Source organism: Leucopleurus acutus (genome assembly GCF_964270905.1).
Source record: "Leucopleurus acutus genome assembly, chromosome: X".
NCBI lineage: Eukaryota > Metazoa > Chordata > Mammalia > Artiodactyla > Delphinidae > Leucopleurus > Leucopleurus acutus.
This window is the reverse complement of record NC_139148.1, coordinates 106,987,828-107,008,866: the sequence shown is the minus strand read 5'-3', so window position 1 is coordinate 107,008,866 and position 21,039 is coordinate 106,987,828. Positions and strand designations below refer to the sequence as shown.

At 39.1% G+C, this 21,039-nt stretch overlaps 1 protein-coding gene across 1 annotated transcript in view; it reads left to right on the top strand.

The window, feature by feature from the left end:
• The window catches only part of TENM1 (teneurin transmembrane protein 1), a gene marked incomplete at its 3' end in the record, with an annotated part of 801,014 nt that extends 781,452 nt beyond the window's left edge, over positions 1-19,562 (top strand). Inside the window, exons 30-34 of the mRNA XM_082865351.1 lie at positions 3,803-4,099; positions 10,207-10,594; positions 11,446-12,666; positions 13,246-13,388; positions 18,804-19,562. Coding sequence (XP_082721477.1) covers positions 3,803-4,099; positions 10,207-10,594; positions 11,446-12,666; positions 13,246-13,388; positions 18,804-19,562 — 2,808 coding nt within the window. The remainder of the gene's footprint in view (positions 1-3,802; positions 4,100-10,206; positions 10,595-11,445; positions 12,667-13,245; positions 13,389-18,803) is intronic.
• Between the last annotated feature and the right edge of the window lie 1,477 nt (positions 19,563-21,039).

Genomic DNA, 21,039 nt, shown 5'->3' with positions numbered 1-21,039 from the left:
TTTTTTTTTTTCCTTGCAGAAGCTCAAAATTAATGGCAAGTATCATTAGCCCCAGCTGGCTGATGAAGAAACTGAAACCAAAAGACGTTGAAAATAGCAGACAATTCATAGAAGACGTACATGTGGCGAATAGACGTTTAAAAGGGTTCAACCTCATTAGTAACCAAATAAATGCAAATTTAAACCACAGTAACATACTATTTTCCCACTCTTATATTGGGAAAAGCATACTAACAATGACAATACTCAATGGTGGTAAGGATGGAATGAGTTGAACTCTTCCACTGCTAGTTAATAAGAGCATAAATTTGTAAACCTTTGTGCACCATGAAGTAATATCTCGAGTTGCATTGGGAGTCTTTAATATGTTATCATTTGACCCCATAATTTCCCTTATAGGGTTTTGTATTAAGGAAATATTTATTTACAAAAATGTTCAACAGAACATGAAAGATAAAAGAAAAATGGAAAACAAAAACTCTAATTTCCAACAATAGGAGAAAGGAAAAATAAATGCTTATCATGTAGAAGATATTATATAACCACTAAAATCCACATTTTAAGAATATTTAATAACATGAGGAATGCTCAAGACAAAACATTAGCTGAAAAAGTAGGACACAAAACTTTAAGTATAATTCTAATTGTATTCTTTAAGTGTATGGGCATAGATTATGCAAAACAAAAGTGGGCATGAAATGCTGCAAAGTACTAGCAATGATTCACATTGAAGGATGGGATTACAGGTGATTATTTTCTTTGTATATTTCTATATTTTCCAATTTTTCTGCAATGAAAAAATATCACTTTTATAATGGGGGTAGAAGTTAAGGATGTTATTTTAAAAAGCAAAGTGCACAAAATTACTGAGCAAAGGAAAACCAGAGTCTGAAATGAGAATGCTGGCTTTGCAGTCATGCAGGGCACTAAGATAAAAACTCTGGATCTCATTTAGATGTGGAATCAAAAAAAAGGCCATAGATACAGAGAACAGATTGGTGGCTGCCAGAGGCAGGTAGTGAAGGGTGGGCGAGATGGATGAAGGGGGTGAAAAGGTGCAAAGCTCCAGTTAAAAGATTAATAAGTCCTGGGGATGTAATGTACAGCATGGTGACTATAGCTAATAATACTGTTTTGTATATTTGACAGTTGCTAAGAGAATAGATCTTAAAAGTTTTCATCACAAGAAAAAAAAGTTGTAACTACATATGGTGATGGATGTTAACTAGATTTTTGTGGTAATTATTTCACAATATATACAAATATTGAACCTGAAACTAATATAATGGTATATGTCAGTTATATCTCAAGTTTTTAAATAGCAAAAAAAAATTTTAACAAAAAATTTTTGAAAACCTCTTTCTGAGCCAGGATTTTGAAATTGGACTCAAGACCCCTAAAGGTTTCATGTTTGAGTTTCAGATCCCACTTGAGATTTTGTTTAAAATGTTTGTTTATGTACTTATGTGCATTTTTCTGGGGACACAGTATATAGCTTTCAGATATTTAAAGAAATCCTTGACCACAAAAATTATAAATGAACATGAAGTTTAGCTGAATAGCTAGTGAATCCATTTAGTCCGACTATGATTAATGTAGTCAAATCCTAATGTTGGTTTTTTTCCCCTACCTCATTAAACAGATATTTAATATTCTGTTCAGGATCGTGTTGACAATTCCTACAGATATAAATCTAATACACCAAGCTACAGTCCTTGGAATCTGACACATGGGCCCATTCAGAAGCCTAACTAAAATGCAAAAAGTAATGATATCTAAAAACAACAATTACTAATATTATTTTTACACATCACCAGGTACCCGTATATGTAATCTCATTTAATTCTTAACACAGGTGTGTGGTGTAGAGTGGTAAATATCACTCCCTTTTCACAGATAAGAAAACTAAGGCCCGAATACAAGAGATGGCTGGTGCACAGACAAGCAGCTAATTCAGTCTCCTGACTCCCGAGAGCCACTGTTGTTTATACTTCTCAAAGTTTCTCCTTTTTTATTTGAAGGGGAGAAGAATTTGCCACCCCAAAATATGCCTCTTTGGTATAAAGATTATTTTAGGCTGATGGAGAAAGCAATGACTTAAATCTGCATAACAACCTTACCCTTGTTTACTGTGCTTTGCCTGGTCACCTCCCATAACTGGCTCCCTCCTCCCAACATCTTTTGTCTTTAGTTGGAGATAGTATATAAGGTGGTGGCTTGGGCCATTTTGGAGAGTTAATCAGTTCCCCTGGGTTTCTCCCATGTGTACAGGAGGTATACATGTTATTAAACTTGTTTGTTTTTCTCCTGTTTTTATTACAGGGTGAGAGTGGCAGTGTGGGGGGGTCTCAGCCAAGAACCTAGAAGGTTCCTTCCAGATATGCTTGGACCCCCTTCACCCAAAAGAAAAGTCTTTTCCTTGAAAGTTGGGTGAAGAGTACATGGCTACTGTATCATTTTTGCAACTTTTTTTTTTAATAGCTCCAACAATTTACATATATTATTTTATTGGCCGCACTGTGAGGCTTGTGGGATTTTAGTTCCCCGACCAGGGATCAAACCTGGGCCCTGGGCAATGAGAGCTTGGAGTCCTAACCACTGGACCGCCAGGGAATTCCCCACTTTTGCAACTTCTTGTGAGTCAGACTAGTTCCACATAAAAAGTTATAATAAAACAAAACAAACGACTCACTGAAATGAAAACTTAACTGAGCTAAACTAAAATAAATAAAACAAATTTTTAAAGCCCTCCCCTTGGCCTCCCACCCACCTACTTCAAAACCCCTGTCTTCCAGAGCCTTCTTCAGCTCTGTGTTGTCATCAGCTTGCTACAGCAGTTACTGGTGGGAGTGCCAAACATTGGCATTACTAGCTGAAGAGCAGAACAGATCATGTCAGTTGTCCAGTTGCTTTGAAAACCCAGTAAAAGTGGCCTTTTGTCCAATTTAAAAACTTTTTAACTAAGCCATTTAGTTCTTTGGTTATCTTGTGTAGACCAGGCTGAATTTCCTCAGAGGCAGGATTTCTCTGGACAACTTTGGGGCCGTGAAGTACACAGAGGGGATGCTGGCATGCAGTCAAGGAAGCCTAAGACCAGAACCAAGCCGAGCTACTAATTGTTTCTAAACTTGGTACCCAGATTGAACTCCATGCTCTAACCTCACTGAGTGGTGTCACCCTCGCAAATACTGGGGGGCCTACCAACACCTGCCACATTTACCTTCTGGTAAAACATTGCTGAGTGGGCTTCCATCTCAGGAGACAATCTGAGTTGCTCTGTGTTCCCCTGTGATAGATGTGAAGTGGTAAAGCTCCATGCCCAGAGGAACAGGAAGCCCAAGAAGGGATTCTCTGTATAAATTAGAGGGGGCGCTCTATATTCATTTTTTCTAATTTCTAATTATGTAAATAACTCACCATTCTATGTTTTAGCCACTTCATTGGTAAAAGAGGGGGAGGAAATCCCGTTCCTTGGTAGGCATCTGACTCACATAAAATAAGATTACATAATCACTGAAAATTGTATCAGCACACTTGAGGCTTGAGTTGGGCAAAAGCAATGAATAACCGTATGTTGAGGAACTAGCACATACCAGTAGTTAAGACATAGCCCCAACCTTCCAAGACTGTACAGTCTGCTGGGAGAATAAAGACAAGTGTCATCCGAGGAGAAGCCCGGTGGATTCAAAGGCAAGAGACACCCCATTGCTGGAGAAACAGAAAAAGCTTTTCAATTGTGAATGCACTTGATGAGGGGAGCTAAGGCAGTGCTTCAAATGTATTTCCTATCTCTTTTTTGTAGGCCCATAACAGAAACCTGCTCTCCATAGATTTTGATCATATGACTCGCACAGGAAAGATCTATGACGACCATCGGAAATTCACCCTTCGAATTCTTTATGACCAGACTGGACGACCTGTTCTGTGGTCTCCCATAAGCAGATATAATGAAGTGAATATCACATATTCACCTTCAGGATTGGTGACGTTTATTCAACGAGGGACGTGGAATGAAAAAATGGAATATGACCAGAGTGGAAAAATCATTTCAAGAACTTGGGCTGATGGGAAAATTTGGAGCTATACCTACTTAGAAAAGGTAAGCATGTAGGGGAAATAAACTAGTTCTGAGTTCCCGAATGAGAATATTGAAAGCGGCACTGAACTACCCGCCTTGCTGAGGACCTGCAGGAGAAAAGTCTGTGTTCTGGCTGTTCTGCTCTATAGAAGTAACAACAACAAATTATACCTGTAAGGATAAGCTGTTTTTCAGCTGAAAACTTTCCCCAACCCCACGCTCTGCCAGGTACTCTTTCAAACTGAAGTCAGGATAATGGCTTCGATTTCTCCTCATTTGAGCATATTTGTTCATGCTCCTGAAAATGTATCTTTATTATTATGAAAGCTCACACTGAAGTAAAATAGGTAGAAAATTATAAAATTGCGTGTTAATGTATCGCAGCTCCGGAAAAGAGCCTCTTACGCAGAGGATAAGGACTTCTACTTTTGTTAGGATAGTCAGTAAAAGTTTAGCGGTATACATTTGAAGACTAATTTTCCCAAGTAATCGGTCTGAGGAAATGGTAGCAGTGGGGCCTCGTTGGTAATAGTCCTTTGTATGTAATGACTCTCCAGTAGCATCTGTAATAGGAGCTCGTGGCCTCTGTCTGCTTGGAATGGGCAAGGATTTTAATCCCATCACTGGATCCATTTGTCAAACATCAGCCCCCCACGGCAAAATGATTTCTAGCCGGATCAGTATCAGAAGACAATAAGAGAAATTGATCTCTATCTACCATCTCAATCTCTGATGTCCTAAGATACTGTCTCTTTTTTCCCAAATCTATCCATTCAACTTATCAGTCCTGAATTAATTTCTGGGAAAATTGGAAGATGCCTTCCCTTGAGGATTCAAGGGTAGTCAGTGCAAAGTCACCCCTAGAAGTTCTTAGAAAAGTCATGGGCATTCATAGCTCACATCGCAAAATTTCACTATTTGCACCAAATGCTGCTAAGCCTTTCTGATATACCCCTGAAAGTTTTTTTTAAAAAAAAGTGTGCCAGCGGTTGTATGTTATTATAAAACTATTGTATTATTTCCCAGAGCCAGTCGCTGGGGAATTTGCCAAGTTGGGAATGCCTAGGAGATAAAGCAGAGCTCCACTTGGGAGCCAGGGTAAAGGGGGGAGTTCTCTGCTGTATCCACCTCCTGTCCTTTTCTGCTGAAGAAATCGATGAAATCTCTATAATCTGTACTCTACACTGGGAACATCTGAATTTTACAGAGTAGATCTTTTATCTTTTGAATTTTAGTAACAAGGATGATTGGCAAAATCATATGACTACTGTCCACAAAGAGAGGCCACAACAGTGAGAGGCCCGCGTACCGAAAAAAAAAAAAAAAAAAAATTAACTGAATCCAAAGATTTGGTGTACGTTCACAGAGGCAAGGCATGTAATGATGACCATCATATGAAAAAAAGATGCCACTGATTCTAGCAGAATGTAGGCTGATTAGTCTTTCCAGGAATGAGGATAGGTTTGTGCTGATCCTCCCACAGGTCTACGTGTGACTAGTGAAGGAGCTGGCACTCATTATGAGTATGTACAGTTTTGAGGAAATTCCCTGGTGGTCCAGTGGTTAGGACTCAGCACTTTCACTGCCAGGGCCCGGTTCAATCCCCGGTCGGGGAAACTAAGGTCCCACAAGCCGCCGGGCACAGCCAAAAAAAAAAAAAGTATGTATGGTTTTGAACTCAGAGCCCCAGCCTCATTAGCGCCACAGTCTGGCCACTGAGCTAACTGCCTGTAGACAGTTGCTTCTATGTCTCGTAGAACTTTCCCTTTAGGCTGTCCATACGATGACAAAAGAGCCTGTTGAAACTTAAATTTCAGCCCTGCATACAGTTATTTAGCCTCTTCTCTGACACCAATGAAGCAATTTTATTGTTCCCCTTTTCTGGATTAACTGATTATTTCAGCACAGTTATTTCAGCAAAGAATGATGTGAAGCAAATTTCACATACGTCCGTTTTGCTACAGAAACTTACTTGGCAATAATTCTTTAAAAAAAAAAACAACAACAAAGAGAGCTCCCTGAGACTGTCAGTGTCTGCAGTAGACAGAAATAAGACCTTATTGTCACAAAACAATGTATGGAGAAAAGCCCCAGTGACTTCCAAAGACTAGTTAACTGACCAGTGAGACAGCCAAATCGCTTGTGCCTTTTAGTTGACTTTTCTGCCTTTCTTGATTCCACATTTAATTTGTTCTCTAATTACAAGATAGCCCGTGACTTAAGCAATGCTATTATGCAAAACTCAGAACCTACAAAACACATAATTATGGAATGGTTCTTTACTTTCCAAAAATCATCTATCACGAGATTGATTTTATTAACATTATTATTACCAGTGATAATAATTAATTCACTGAATAGAAGCAGCGATTAAATGAAATAACAATATAAAGCACCCAGCACATCTAGTCATTCAATAAAAGTTAATTCCTTTCCATTTAAATTGTGCATTCTAGTATTTATTCTAGTATTTATATGAATCGAAGAACTTAAAGGCTGGCAGTTACTGCTACTTGAAGGTAAATTAAGACAGGAAAGAACGGAAGGAAGGAAAAAAGGAAGGAAATTAAAGCAACTTTGAAATTGTGATTCTAGAAAGAAAAGGTAAAGAATATTCAATTTACCAAAATCCAGTTAACATGTAACTTTTCCAGTGAGGTGATGAGGTTCTGTGCCTCCCCATGCTCTTTTAAAAGTCCTCTCTTTAACATGGCCTTCGCTGGAACATTCTTTCACTATGTCTGGGGCAGAGCAAGACAAAGAGGCTGGCTCTAGTAGTATATTTTGAAGTAAGAGTTCTCAAACTTTAAAATATAAGTCTCTTTTTATACCTCAAAATACTTCTGGTAGTACCTCTGTAAATTTGCTTGCCATCCCTATACCATGATATATTAAAAATCAAACAGCAGATATTTCACCTTAATGTGCAGAAATTTTGTAAAAATTGTTTGACTTCCTCTAGAGTAAGTAAAAACTACTCGTATCATTTTCATGCGCAATGATTTGTAGCCATTAGGAGAAAAATAATTATTTGGCTAATAGCTGCGGTGGCTTAAATGATCTCATCTCTATTTAAAAAAATCAATTATTGTTTCTTAAGTTTTCTCTGTGCGGCCATTAATTCTCTATCTTGATTTATGAGCCTTCCCTGAGTTAATTATATTTTGAAGACTTGTGGGGCTAAAATTTTGTATTACAGTAAATTTACATTTACATCTTTCCGTTTCCTAAAATCGTTCTTAAGAACTTGATTTTTAAATACATTTAAATATATTTTATAATCATTTAATAAGATGCTTTAGTCTGATACATTTACACAAAATTGCCTCTTTGGGGCTGAAATTTTCAAAGGCTGCCTCGAGGGAGAGAATGCAGCCTTTGGCTTGTGCTTCCAGGTGGCCCCAGACTGCCATCTGGTGGTCATTCAAATGCTTTAATTTTTCAAATTTCTGCCATTTCTCATTTCTACTCGTGTTCAAATGAGTATACAGCCATGATTGTTCTTGTTTTCTTCTTTACAATGATGTCACAGTCTTTTCGGATCTCACAATCAATTTTTAAAAAATACAAAGTCTCCCACTCCATTGTTTCAACGAATAAGAAATGGCCTTTTACCGTATAGCTGCATTATGGGCACTGGATGGACTCATAAGTATTGTTTTTGAAAGAGCTGATAATAATGCCCACCCAAAGTGAAAAAGCAGGCAAGTGAGAACTAAATGGTAGTCTGGCAACGCAACGGTTACATTCATGAGATTTCTAATCACATCATCCACATTTTTGCCATTGGCAGGAAGCTTTAAAACAGACCAGGGAGCTTTTGAGACAGCGCAGCATCAGCACCACCCAGGAACAGGGTCAGGCAGTAGTTTACTGCAGCGCAGAGGATGAGAGCAGGGAGAGAACACAATGGCGATGTGCTATAAATGTTTGGCAAGGCTGGTACAGCGACTGGAAAAGGCCTGGCCCAGGCAGGCTGGTACTAGATAATGTGTGCGAGCCATATGGTGATTGTCCCTGGCCCACATCGCAGGTGACAGATGTCATTTGTTCATGGCAAATTGACAGAAGAGAGTGGAAAGTAGCTGAGAAATCTGGCTTTCAGCATAGAGGTGATGCAAAGGCATTTCCCACCAATTTCCTCCCAGGTTCTGTTGAGTTCTGCCTTGGTCAAGGACTCAGTGGTCCCTTTGTGTCCTCGTGCCCCCGCAGGAGTTCCAAGTCTCCAGCCTGCTGTTCAGCAGATTTTCTGGAGCTACAGGGTGTCCACAGGTGATGAGGTGGTAGGATTTCCACACAGCTCTGTATCCCCGGGCAGAGTACTTGGTGGAAAAGAAGGAAAGGATAAGCGAACAAGCAAATAAGTGCTGACTTTGACTTCACAGTACTGACATGCGATTCCATATCAATTCTCAGACGAGCAGGGATGACGTGCAGTTTCAAGAAGCATGTTCAATATTAGAGTATAATTTCATACTTAGAAGTTTTAAAAGTACATTATATATGCTTATGTAATTCATATTCATAACTATTTATGTAATTTATATTTAGAAAATGAAAAGATACCTATTGTTTTCATAACAGAAACTTCAGAAAATAAAGCTCAACTAAATCTTTTTGCTTGATAAGCCAATTCTCAAGAAAGGAGGGGTAAAAGCTCCCTTAGGGAGATATATCAGAATTCCCAGGGGTGAACAATTTTTATTTTTATTGAAAGATGAGGCTTAAATGCTTTTCAATTAGAAATAGGGTTTGAGTTCTCCCTACAATAGTGTTCTTTTTATGTCTATATTTAAAATTAAAATAAGATAAACCAATATCAATGAAGCACCCATAACGTGCAAAGCATTATACCTCAACAAATAACTGTTTCTGAAATACAGATCAGTTTGGGGGAGAGGGCTTGCATAACCAGAGAAGTCTTCACTGTTAATGGCATGTTTCCCTAATATAGTTTAAAACACGAATTGCAGAGCAATACAGTAGTCCCCCCTTACCTGCGGGGGATACATTCCGAGGCCCCCAGTGGATGCCTGAAACTGTGGATAGTATGGAACCCCATATATACTTATATTTCCTGTACTATCGGGCGGGTAGCAGATACAGCGTGGATACACTGAACAAAGGGATGATCCACATCCTGGGAAGGACAGCGTGAGATTTCATCACACTACTCAGAACAGTGTGCAATTTAAAACTTATGAATTGTTTATTTCTGGAACTTTCCATGTAATATTTTCAGACAGCAGTTGACTGTGGGTAACTCAGAAAGCAAAACTGCAGATAAGGAGGGGACTACTGTAATAGTAATATTTTATATACAACTTTTCAGAAAGACACCTCTATAAAGTCAATAAGTATTTTTTGGTGACTAATACTTAATATGTGGCATGCCCTGCCCCCCATTTACCTCCCTCCAATCCACCTCCACATTGAAGCAATAGTAACCTTTCTGGAATACCTACTGGATTGCCCTGTCCTTCGATTTGCTTTCAGCATTTTCCTTGTTGCCAGCAGGTTAAAGTCCAAACTCCTTAGCGTGGCTTAGAAAGCCCAGTGTGATCTAGATCCAGCCTACCTGCCTGGCCTCAGCTCTTGCCATTCACCCACCCCTTCCAACACACCCATACTCTGGCCACACAAAATTCCTGTCATTCCCTGAAAAAGCCATGTTCTCTTTCTTATCCTGACCCTCACAGTGCTATGCCCTGTGTCAGGAATACTCTCCCCATCCTGTTCCACCCACCACCCTGCCTTTATCTGGCCAACCCCTAGTCACCCTTTATGTCTCAACTCAGATGTCCCAGCCTCCAGGACGCCTTTCTTGACCTCTTAAGTCTGAGTTAGCTGCTCTTCCTCCACTTCCCATAAGCGCCCTGTACCTCCTCTGTCATAACACATTTCACACTATATTATAATTGTCTGGTTATTTGTCTTTCTCTTCCATTAAACTGTAAGTTTAAGATAGACACATTATTGCCCACTACTGTATCCACTAGGGTCCACCACAGTGCCTGGCACACAGTAAGTGCTCCATAAATTTGTGTTGAATGGATGAATGTGTATTTTCTTTAATCTCCTGAACTCCAATGGTACTATTATGCTGTCGTGCCTTTGTCTCGTTTCAGTCTGTGATGCTTCTCTTACATAGCCAGCGGCGTTATATCTTTGAGTATGACCAATCGGATTGTCTGCTCTCAGTCACCATGCCTAGTATGGTGCGCCACAGTTTACAAACCATGCTTTCAGTGGGCTACTACCGGAACATCTACTCCCCACCAGACAGTAGCACTTCTTTTATCCAAGACTATAGTCGAGATGGCCGACTACTACAGACCCTGCAGCTGGGGACAGGGCGCAGAGTTTTATACAAGTACACCAAGCAAGCAAGGCTGTCCGAGATTCTCTATGATACCACCCAGGTCACATTAACATATGAAGAGTCTTCTGGAGTGATTAAGACAATACACCTGATGCACGATGGCTTCATTTGCACAATCAGATACAGGCAAACAGGTTTGTTGTGAAAGGGTGGTGATGTATACAACCACATCAGTCTTATGAAATTTTTGCTGGCCACAGTCTAAGATATAAGCATTAACCTATAGACATTCTTCAATTCAACCAAATTTCACTTGCATTATCAAATTATCTTCCATTGAAAATGAAAAACATAAGTGACATGAAAGCTGATTCCTTAAAAACATACAGTACATTTCTCTTTCTGTGTCTCAGCTCTCAAGAAAGTTGAGTTCTAGGTACCTAGTCTAACTGTGTACCGGTCCCTACTCACCACCAAATCTTCCCAAAGATGCAGCTGCAAGATATGAGTCTCACTGAAACTAACTCAAGCCCTATATAACCTCTATAAGCCTCAGTTGATGGCAACGTGTCTTTAAAAGTCACAACTTTTGATTATACTTCATCCTTTCGGTTTATAAAATGCCCAAATCCAGTTACTTGAATGCTGGAATTGGTCAAAACCTGACCCTCTGACTTTGTAGCACAGGTTAAATAAACTGAAAGTATTTTTGTCAGTAATTGTTTTTAAAAAAACATGTTTATAATATCAGTTTCATCACCTCAACTACTGGATGGGTTATTACTTCTAAAGTTCCTATAGTTAAATTATTCTGTAACTATAATATACAGTATTTAAAATTTTTTCCTATTTGGTGACCACAACTATGAGAATATATATATCTATGAGATGAGATGCCCAGGCATTAGATATCAGAGGTCAATCTCTAATATTTTATTCTGAATGTAAAAGCATCCATACTAAAGAAAAGAACACTAGAACTTTCTGATTGTTCAGTGTTGAGCGCCTAGCTTTGTTCTCACTATTTTTATTTTGATCCCTTCAGGACCTCTTATTGGGCGCCAGATTTTCAGATTCAGTGAAGAAGGCCTTGTGAATGCTCGGTTTGACTACAGCTACAACAACTTCCGCGTCACCAGCATGCAAGCTGTGATAAATGAAACCCCTTTGCCCATAGATCTGTACCGATATGTTGATGTCTCTGGTAGAACAGAGCAGTTTGGAAAATTCAGTGTAATTAATTACGATTTAAATCAGGTCATAACTACTACAGTGATGAAGCACACCAAGATCTTCAACGCCAATGGACAAGTCATTGAAGTCCAGTATGAAATCCTAAAGGCAATTGCCTACTGGATGACTATTCAATACGATAATATGGGCCGAATGGTAATATGTGATATCAGAGTAGGAGTAGATGCCAATATAACAAGATATTTCTATGAATACGATGCTGATGGGCAACTTCAAACTGTTTCTGTAAATGATAAAACCCAGTGGCGTTATAGTTATGATCTGAATGGCAACATCAACCTCTTAAGCCACGGGAATAGTGCTCGTCTTACTCCTCTCCGATATGACCTCCGAGATCGCATCACCAGACTAGGAGAAATTCAGTATAAAATGGATGAAGATGGCTTTCTGAGGCAGAGGGGAAATGACATATTCGAATATAATTCTAATGGTCTGCTGCAGAAAGCCTACAATAAGGCTTCTGGCTGGACTGTGCAGTATTACTACGATGGGCTTGGGCGACGTGTCGCCAGTAAGTCCAGCCTAGGACAGCACCTCCAGTTCTTTTATGCAGACCTTGCCAACCCCATAAGAGTTACTCATTTGTACAACCACACGAGCTCAGAGATTACATCCCTGTATTATGATCTCCAAGGTCACCTTATTGCCATGGAGCTAAGCAGTGGTGAAGAATATTACGTAGCCTGTGATAATACAGGAACCCCGCTAGCCGTGTTCAGCAGTCGAGGTCAGGTGATAAAAGAGATACTGTACACGCCTTATGGAGATATCTATCATGACACTTACCCTGACTTTCAGGTCATCATTGGTTTTCATGGAGGACTCTATGATTTCCTTACTAAATTAGTGCACCTGGGGCAAAGAGACTATGATGTTGTTGCTGGTAGATGGACGACGCCTAATCATCACATATGGAAACAGTTGAACCTCCTTCCTAAACCATTCAACCTCTACTCTTTTGAAAATAACTATCCAGTTGGCAAAATTCAAGATGTTGCAAAGTATACCACAGGTATTTAAACGGTGTAACACTTTATGCTAAGGTAAAGAGAAAACTCGTTTATCACATAATCTCAATGCCTTTGTAAATATGCTTCCTCTTCCTGCCAGCTAGCCCACAAGTTATTGTGCAGTCACTCTCTTCCTTAGTCTTCTAGAGTGAGCAGAACTGTGTATGTTGGCATAAAACATGATGCTTTTGCATCCCAGTACATTTTCTCTTTCCTTTTAAGCTTTCTTTTTGTAGTTTTCACTCTTAAAAGTTTCTACAAATAATTTCATAGAAGAAAAATCGGGATTCTGTTGCATCAAGTAAATCTAATATCACAGTCTGTGTGGCCTTATTACCACTACCACATTGAGAATTTCCACACAGTAAACTGAGCTGATCTCTGTGATTATCCATGAATCAAAAGCTTTCCCTGGGGAACGGATCATATGTTTTGGAGTGGGTGACATAAGGGGGAGTTTATCCCTAACTTACCATTGGCTAAACATATCGAAGGCAGGAGAGGCATCTTTCAAGCTTTCCACAAAATTTGTAAAGTATGGGCTTTAAAATCTTTTTTTCTTTTAAATTTTTGTCTCACAGACATTGGAAGTTGGTTGGAGCTATTTGGTTTCCAACTACACAATGTACTACCTGGATTTCCCAAACCAGAATTAGAAAATTTGGAATTAACTTATGAGCTTCTACAGCTTCAGACAAAAACTCAAGAGTGGGATCCTGGAAAGGTTAGTATATGTTTTACCATCTCTATTTAGCTGAAAAAAACAGAAGAGCATCCAACACCATGAAACATATATTTGCTTACTTATGTTTGAGTCTTCTTGAATATTCACTTAAATGTCCATGATTAATAAGGAGGTAGAAAAAAGCTTCCATGAGGAAAGGATCAGAGAATTGGAGCTTTGGGAAAAGAAAAGACTAATGTGTGACTTGATGACTGCTGCAGAGGAAAAAAGTGGAACTGAACTTTAACAATTCTAAAATGGGCTACCAAGGGCAATTGTGGAGGGGGACTTCCCTGGCGGTCCAGTGGTTAAGACTTTGCCTTCCAATGCAGGGGGTGTGGGTTCGATCCCTGGTGGGGGAGCTAAGATCCCACATGCTTCATGGTCCAAAAACCGAAACATAAAACAGAAGCAGTATTGTAAAAAATTCAATAAAGACTTTAAAAATGGTCCACATCAAAAAAAATCTTTAAAATAAAAAAGGGGCAATTATGGATTCTATATAGAGAAAATTGTTCACTAAGAGACCTAAAACATCAGATCTCCAACTGCAAAATAATTCAGGGCATAGTGCATTAAGAGCATGGGAATAACAAATTAAATTATTCTGATAAATGGGACTTCCCTGGCAGTCCGGTGGTTACGACTCTGACCTCCATTGCACGGGGCACAGGTTCAATCCCTGGTTGGGGAACTAGGATCTTGCATGCCTCATGATGCAGCCAAAAAAAAAAAAAAAATTATTCTGATAAAGAAAAAGTATAAAAATACAAACACATGGGCTTCCCTGGTGGCACAGTGGTTGAGAGTCCGCCTGCCGATGCAGGGGACACGGGTTCGTGCCCTGGTCTGGGAAGATCCAACATGCTGCGGAGCAGCTGGCTCCCTGAGCCATGGCCACTGAGCCTGTGCATCCAAGCCTGTACTCCACAACGGGAGAGGCCACAATGGTGAGAGGCCCACGTACCACAAAAAAAAAAAAAAAAAGGAGGCTAAACAATACACTACTTAATAATGAAGTGATCACTGAAGAAATCAGAGGAAATCAAAAAAATACCTAGAAAAAAATGACAATTGAGACACGACGACCCAAAACCTATGGGATGCAACAAAAGCAGTTCTAAGAGGGAAGTTTATAGCAATACAATCCTGCCTTAAAAAAACAGGAAACATCTCAAATAAACAACCTAACCTTGCACCTAAAGCAATTAGAGAAAGAAGAACAAAAACAGCCCAAAGTTAGCAGAAGGAAAGAAATCATAAAGATCAGATCAGAAATAAATAAAAAAGAAATGAAGGAAACGATAGCAAAGATCAATAAAACTAAAAGCTGGTTCTTTGAGAAGATAAACAAAATTGATAAACCATTAGCCAGACTCATCAAGAAAAAAAGGGAGAAGACTCAAATCAATAGAATTAGAAATAAAAAAGGAGAAGTAACTGACACTGCAGAAATACAAAGGATCATGAGAGATTACTACAAGCAACTCTATGCCAAGAAAATGGACAACCTGGAAGAAATGGACAAATTCTTAGAAATGTACAACCTGCCAAGACTGAACCAGGAAGACATAGAAAATATGAACAGATCAATCACAAGCACTGAAATTGAAACTGTGATTAAAAATCTTCCAACAAACAAAAGCCCAGGACCACATGGCTTCACAGGCGAATTCTATCAAACATTTAGAGAAGAGCTAACACCTATCCTTCTCAAACTCTTCCAAAATATAGCAGAGGGAGGAACACTCCCAAACTCATTCTACAAGGCCACCATCACCCTGATACCAAAACCAGACAAAGATGTCACAAAGAAAGAAAACTGCAGGCCAATATCACTGATGAACATAGATGCAAAAATCCTCAACAAAATACGAGCAAACAGAATCCAACAGCACATCAAAAGGATCATGCACCATGATCAAGTGGGGTTTATTCCAGGAATGCAAGGATTCTTCAATATACGCAAATCAATCAATGTGATAAACCATATTAACAGATTGAAGGAGAAAAACCATATGATCATCTCAATAGATGCAGAGAAAGTTTTCGACAAAATTCAACACCCATTTATGATAAAAACCCTGCAGAAAGTAGGCATAGAGGGAACTTTCCTCAACATAATAAAGGCCATATATGACAGACCCACAGCCAACATCGTCCTCAATGGTGAAAAACTGAAACCATTTCCACTAAGATCAGGAACAAGACAAGGTTGCCCACTCTCACCACTCTTATTCAACATAGTTTTGGAAGTTTTAGCCACAGCAATCAGAGAAGAAAAAGAAATAAAAGGAATCCAAATCGGAAAAGAAGAAGTAAAGCTGTCACTGTTTGCAGATGACATGATACTATACATAGAGTATCCTAAAGATGCTACCAGAAAACTACTAGAGCTAATCAATGCATTTGGTAAAGTAGCATGACACAAAATTAATGCACAGAAATCTCTTGCATTCCTATACACTAATGATGAAAAATCTGAAAGTGAAATTAAGAAAACACTCCCATTTACCAGTGCAACAAAAGAATAAAATATATAGGAATAAACCTACCTAAGGAGACAGAAGACCTGTATGCAGAAAATTATAAGACACTGATGAAAGAAATTAAAGATAATACAAATAGATGGAGAGATATACCATGTTCTTGGATTGGAAGAATCAACCCTGTGAAAATGACTCTACTACCCAAAGCAATCTACAGATTCAATGCAATCCCTATCAAACTACCACTGGCATTTTTCACAGAACTAGAACAAAAAATTTCACAATTTGTATGGAAACACAAAAGACCCCGAATAGCCAAAGCAATCTTGAGAAAGAAAAATGGAGCTGGAGGAATCAGGCTCCCTGACTTCAGACTATACTACAAAACTATAGTAATGAAGACAGTATGGTACTGGCACAAAAACAGAAATATAGACCAATGGAACAGGATAGAAAGCCCAGAGATAAACCCACGCACATATAGTCACCTTATCTTTGATAAAGGAGGCAAGAATATACAGTGGAGAAAAGACAGCCTCTTCAATAAGTGGTGCTGGGAAAACTGGACAGCTACATGTAAAAGTATGAAATTAGAACACTCCCTAACACCATACACAAAAAAAACCTCAAAATGGATTAAAGCCCTAAATGTAACGCCAGACACTATCAAACTCTTAGAGGAAAACATAGGCAGAACCCTCTATGACATAAATCACAAGATCCTTTTTGACCCACCTCCTAGAGAAATGGAAATAAAAACAAAAATAAACAAATGGGACCTCATGAAACTTAAAAGCTTTTGCACAGCAAAGGAAACCATAAACAAGACCGAAAGACAACCCTCAGAATGGGAGAAAATATTTGCAAATGAAGCAACTGACAAAGGATTAATCTCCAAAATTACAAGCAGCTCATGCAGCTCAATAACAAAAAACAAACAACCCAATCCAAAAATGGGCAGAAGACCTAAACAGACATTTGTCCAAAGAAGATATACAGATTGCCCACAAACACATGAAAGAATGCTTTAACATCATTAATCATTAGAGAAATGCAAATCAAAACTACAATGAGATATCATCTCACACCAGTCACAATGGCCATCATCAAAAAATCTAGAAACAATAAATGCTGGAGAGGGTGTGGAGAAAAGGAAACCCTCTTGCACTGCTGGTGGGAATGTGAATTGGTACAGCCACTATGGAGAACAGTATGGAGGTTCCTTAAAAAACTACAAATAGAACTACCATATGACCCAGCAATCCCACTACTGGGCATATACCCTGAGAAAACCATAATTCAAAAAGAGTCATGTACCAAAATGTTTATTGCAGCTCTATTTACCATAGCCAGGACATGGAAGCAACCTAAGTGTCCATCAACAGATGAATGGATAAAGAAGATGTGGCCGATATATACAATGGAATGTTACGCAGCCATAAAAAGAAACAAAATTGAGTTATTTGTAGTGAGGTGGATGGACCTAGAGTCTGTCATACAGAGTGAAGTAGGTCAGAAAGAGAAAAACAAATACTATATGCTAACACATATATATGGAATCTAAGAAAAAAGAAAAGGTCATGAAGAAACTAGGGGCAAGACGGGTATGAAGACACAGACCTACTAGAGAATGGACTTGAGGATATGGGGAGGGGGAAGGGTAAGCTGTGACAAAGTGAGAGAGTGGCATGGACATATATACACTACAAAACGTAAAATAGATAGCTAGTGGGAAGCAGCCGCATAGCACAGGGAGATCAGCTCGGTGCTTTATGACCACCTAGAGGGGTGGGACAGGGAGGCGAGGGAGGGAGGGAGACGCAAGAGGGAAGAGATATGGGAACATATGTATATGTATAACTGATTCACTTTGTTATAAAGCAGAAACTAACACACCATTGTAAAGCAATTATACTACAATAAAGATGTTAAAAAAAACAAGAAAAAACAGTATACAAGGGTAATGAAGCAAAATAATAAATATTACAGAGAGAAAGTCTCTGGAAAAATAGGAATACCAAAACATTCAAGGTTCGGCAGATAATTCCATCACTTAATGAGGTACAAATGACAACAAGAAAAGAACTTTATCTTTCAGCTGAAAGAAAGAGGAATATCTGTGTTTGCCAAAAAAATGGCTTTAACAAAATAAAACTGCAACTTGGGGTGAGAGGGCTTGAAATTCAAGTATAAAAATTATAAAGGAAACGAAATTCTAAATAAGTACTATAGGCTTATCCCTTTTTGTAAATACATATAACATGTAAATGCTTTTTGTAATTAAACGTCCTGAAAAAAGTTTAACAAAATTTTGAAAATTTCTGATGCTTTGCAATGGATACTTGGAGGTTCATTATTCTCTTCTCTTTATTTCTTAGTATGTTTGAAATCTGCCATAGTAAAAAGGTTTTTTTTTTTTAAATCCACATAAAAAGATCCATGGACTTGCTGATTTGCCCTTGTGATTTATAAGGTCATAAGCTACTTGAAAGCAAGAATGATGCCTTATACCGTCTCTTTATACCTCACTGTGGCTCATGTATTACTCTACATCCAATAAGAAACAGCTAGTCAGTGTCCGTTGAATGGGTAAAAATAAAATGTCTTTGTTTGGGGGGAACTAGACCCACTTAAGTGCCTTTTAGCTCTGTGATTCTGTGGTATCAAGTTTTAACGTATTTGCTTATGCTTAACTCTTAACTCACCAAGATATCAAGAAATATATGCCAGGTGATCAAGTCACCTGTTAGTCTTTTCCAAAGCTCTGGTGAAGAGATTCCAAACGTGGCTTGTTTTTAAATCACAAACCAGCAAATTAAAGAGAGAAGGAAGCAACCTGGCAAGCCTTTGCTTTCTACAGTGACCAAGCGTATGCTAGGTGTCTAATCGTCTGCTGCCTTTGCTCTGTGCCTTTCTTCTTTCCTAGACCATCCTGGGTATCCAGTGTGAGCTCCAGAAACAGCTCAGGAATTTCATTTCCTTGGACCAACTTCCTATGACTCCCCGATATAATGATGGACGGTGCCTTGAAGGAGGGAAGCAACCAAGGTTTGCTGCTGTTCCTTCTGTTTTCGGCAAAGGTATAAAATTCGCCATCAAGGATGGCATAGTAACAGCCGATATTATAGGAGTAGCCAATGAAGATAGCAGGCGGCTGGCTGCCATTCTCAATAATGCTCATTACCTGGAAAACCTACATTTTACCATAGAGGGGAGGGACACGCACTACTTCATTAAGCTTGGGTCTCTGGAGGAAGACCTGGTGCTCATCGGGAACACTGGGGGGAGGCGCATTCTGGAGAATGGTGTCAATGTCACTGTGTCCCAGATGACTTCGGTGTTGAATGGGAGGACTAGACGGTTTGCAGATATCCAGCTCCAGCACGGGGCTCTGTGCTTCAACATCCGGTATGGGACAACTGTCGAAGAGGAAAAGAATCACGTGTTGGAGATCGCCAGACAGCGTGCTGTGGCCCAGGCCTGGACTAAGGAGCAAAGAAGGCTGCAAGAAGGGGAAGAGGGTATCCGGGCATGGACAGAGGGGGAAAAGCAGCAGCTGCTGAGCACTGGGAGAGTACAAAGTTATGATGGGTATTTTGTTTTGTCTGTTGAGCAGTATTTAGAACTTTCTGACAGTGCCAACAATATTCACTTTATGAGACAGAGCGAAATAGGCAGGAGGTAACAAAAAAAATCTCTGCCTTTGCGTCACCAAAGACTGCCTGTTTTTAAAACATAAAATGGTTTATTGTATTGGTTTTCTAGATCAGAACTCTGTATATGTAAATATGGAGGAGAAACATATCCAACTGCCTTTCAATGTGACGGAAGATGGTATTTTAATATTGTTTGTTTAAACTCCTTAAGAAATGACAGATATTTTTAGTTCTTGTGTGGCAGTATTCAAAATAACACAAGTAGAACTCAACTAAAAAAAAAAAATTTTTCAGCAAGCACCGCTTTCAATTTGTGGAACCATGCCGATGTTCAAATATAAAGAAAGAACCCAAGGTTCTCTATGTCTATTGTGACACGTGGTTTCATATTCAGCTTTTGGCAGAACTTGCGGGCTATTTGAAAGGTGGTGCAATCATATCTGAACCTTGCATTTTGAAAGACTGCCAGCTCTTTCACATGTTCCAGATCTGTTATAGGAAACTTTGAAAGAAGTGTAAAATGTCTTCGGCCACCATCTCCTAGAGTCAGGACCCATTTGCCCTTCATCCCTGATGATTCCTCCTTGCTTGTTGAAATAGATGCCATGTTGTTGTGCTGTGTTTTGGCGTGTGGTGGCTGGGTTCTGTCTACCACGCTTCCCTGTGGGTGTGGTCACCAAACCCAATTGCCACTATTTGCTCGTGTGTACATGATACCAAGGCAGCTGGCCAATGTAACTCCTCCCACCCAACTTGTTTTGACTACATTTTGTACTCAGTTGTCCAGCTGTATTAGTGTCATGAAAACATAGCTTTTATTAACCTGGGTAGGAATTTCTCATTTATATATAGGGTGTGTTTTGGTCATAGTTTCACATTCGTGATTCAGTATTTATACACTAATCCAATGGTTTTGTGCACATGAAAGGTAATTTACTACAAAGTGTGATTCTGGTACAAAAAAAAAAATAGGCTTTCACAGGCATACATGCCTGGGATGCCGACACATTACACTCACTACTACTGCAGAAATTCATAAGAGCCAAAAACCTTTAAAAAAAAAAAATAGACATAGTACTAAGGTGAAAGGAAAGTACCAAAGGGAAGACCAAACTAAACATCACGGGAAGTTGCTGCCACATTGTTTCACCCCACTTAGATTTATCTTTCAAATGTGCAATTCTGTATTGAACATCTCCCAGCCATAGGAAATTTAATTAAGTGAGTCCTTTCCAACCTAAAACATTTCAACTAATTATAGAGAGGCAGACTATTTTTTACTAAGATAATTTATATGGTTAGTTATTTTAGTTCTCTGTCTTTGCCCATTTAGTTTTGATTTAATCATCTCTCCTGCCTAGGAAAATAGCTATTTTCCAGGAAGGGTTATTTTGTTCTACAATCATTTAAAATGCAGAAAAGATCAGGATTAGTGTTAATATCAGCTGAAGTTTCTCAATCTGTATGAATCCTGTCGTAAAAGAAGCCCCTTGGTGAGCTGGGAGT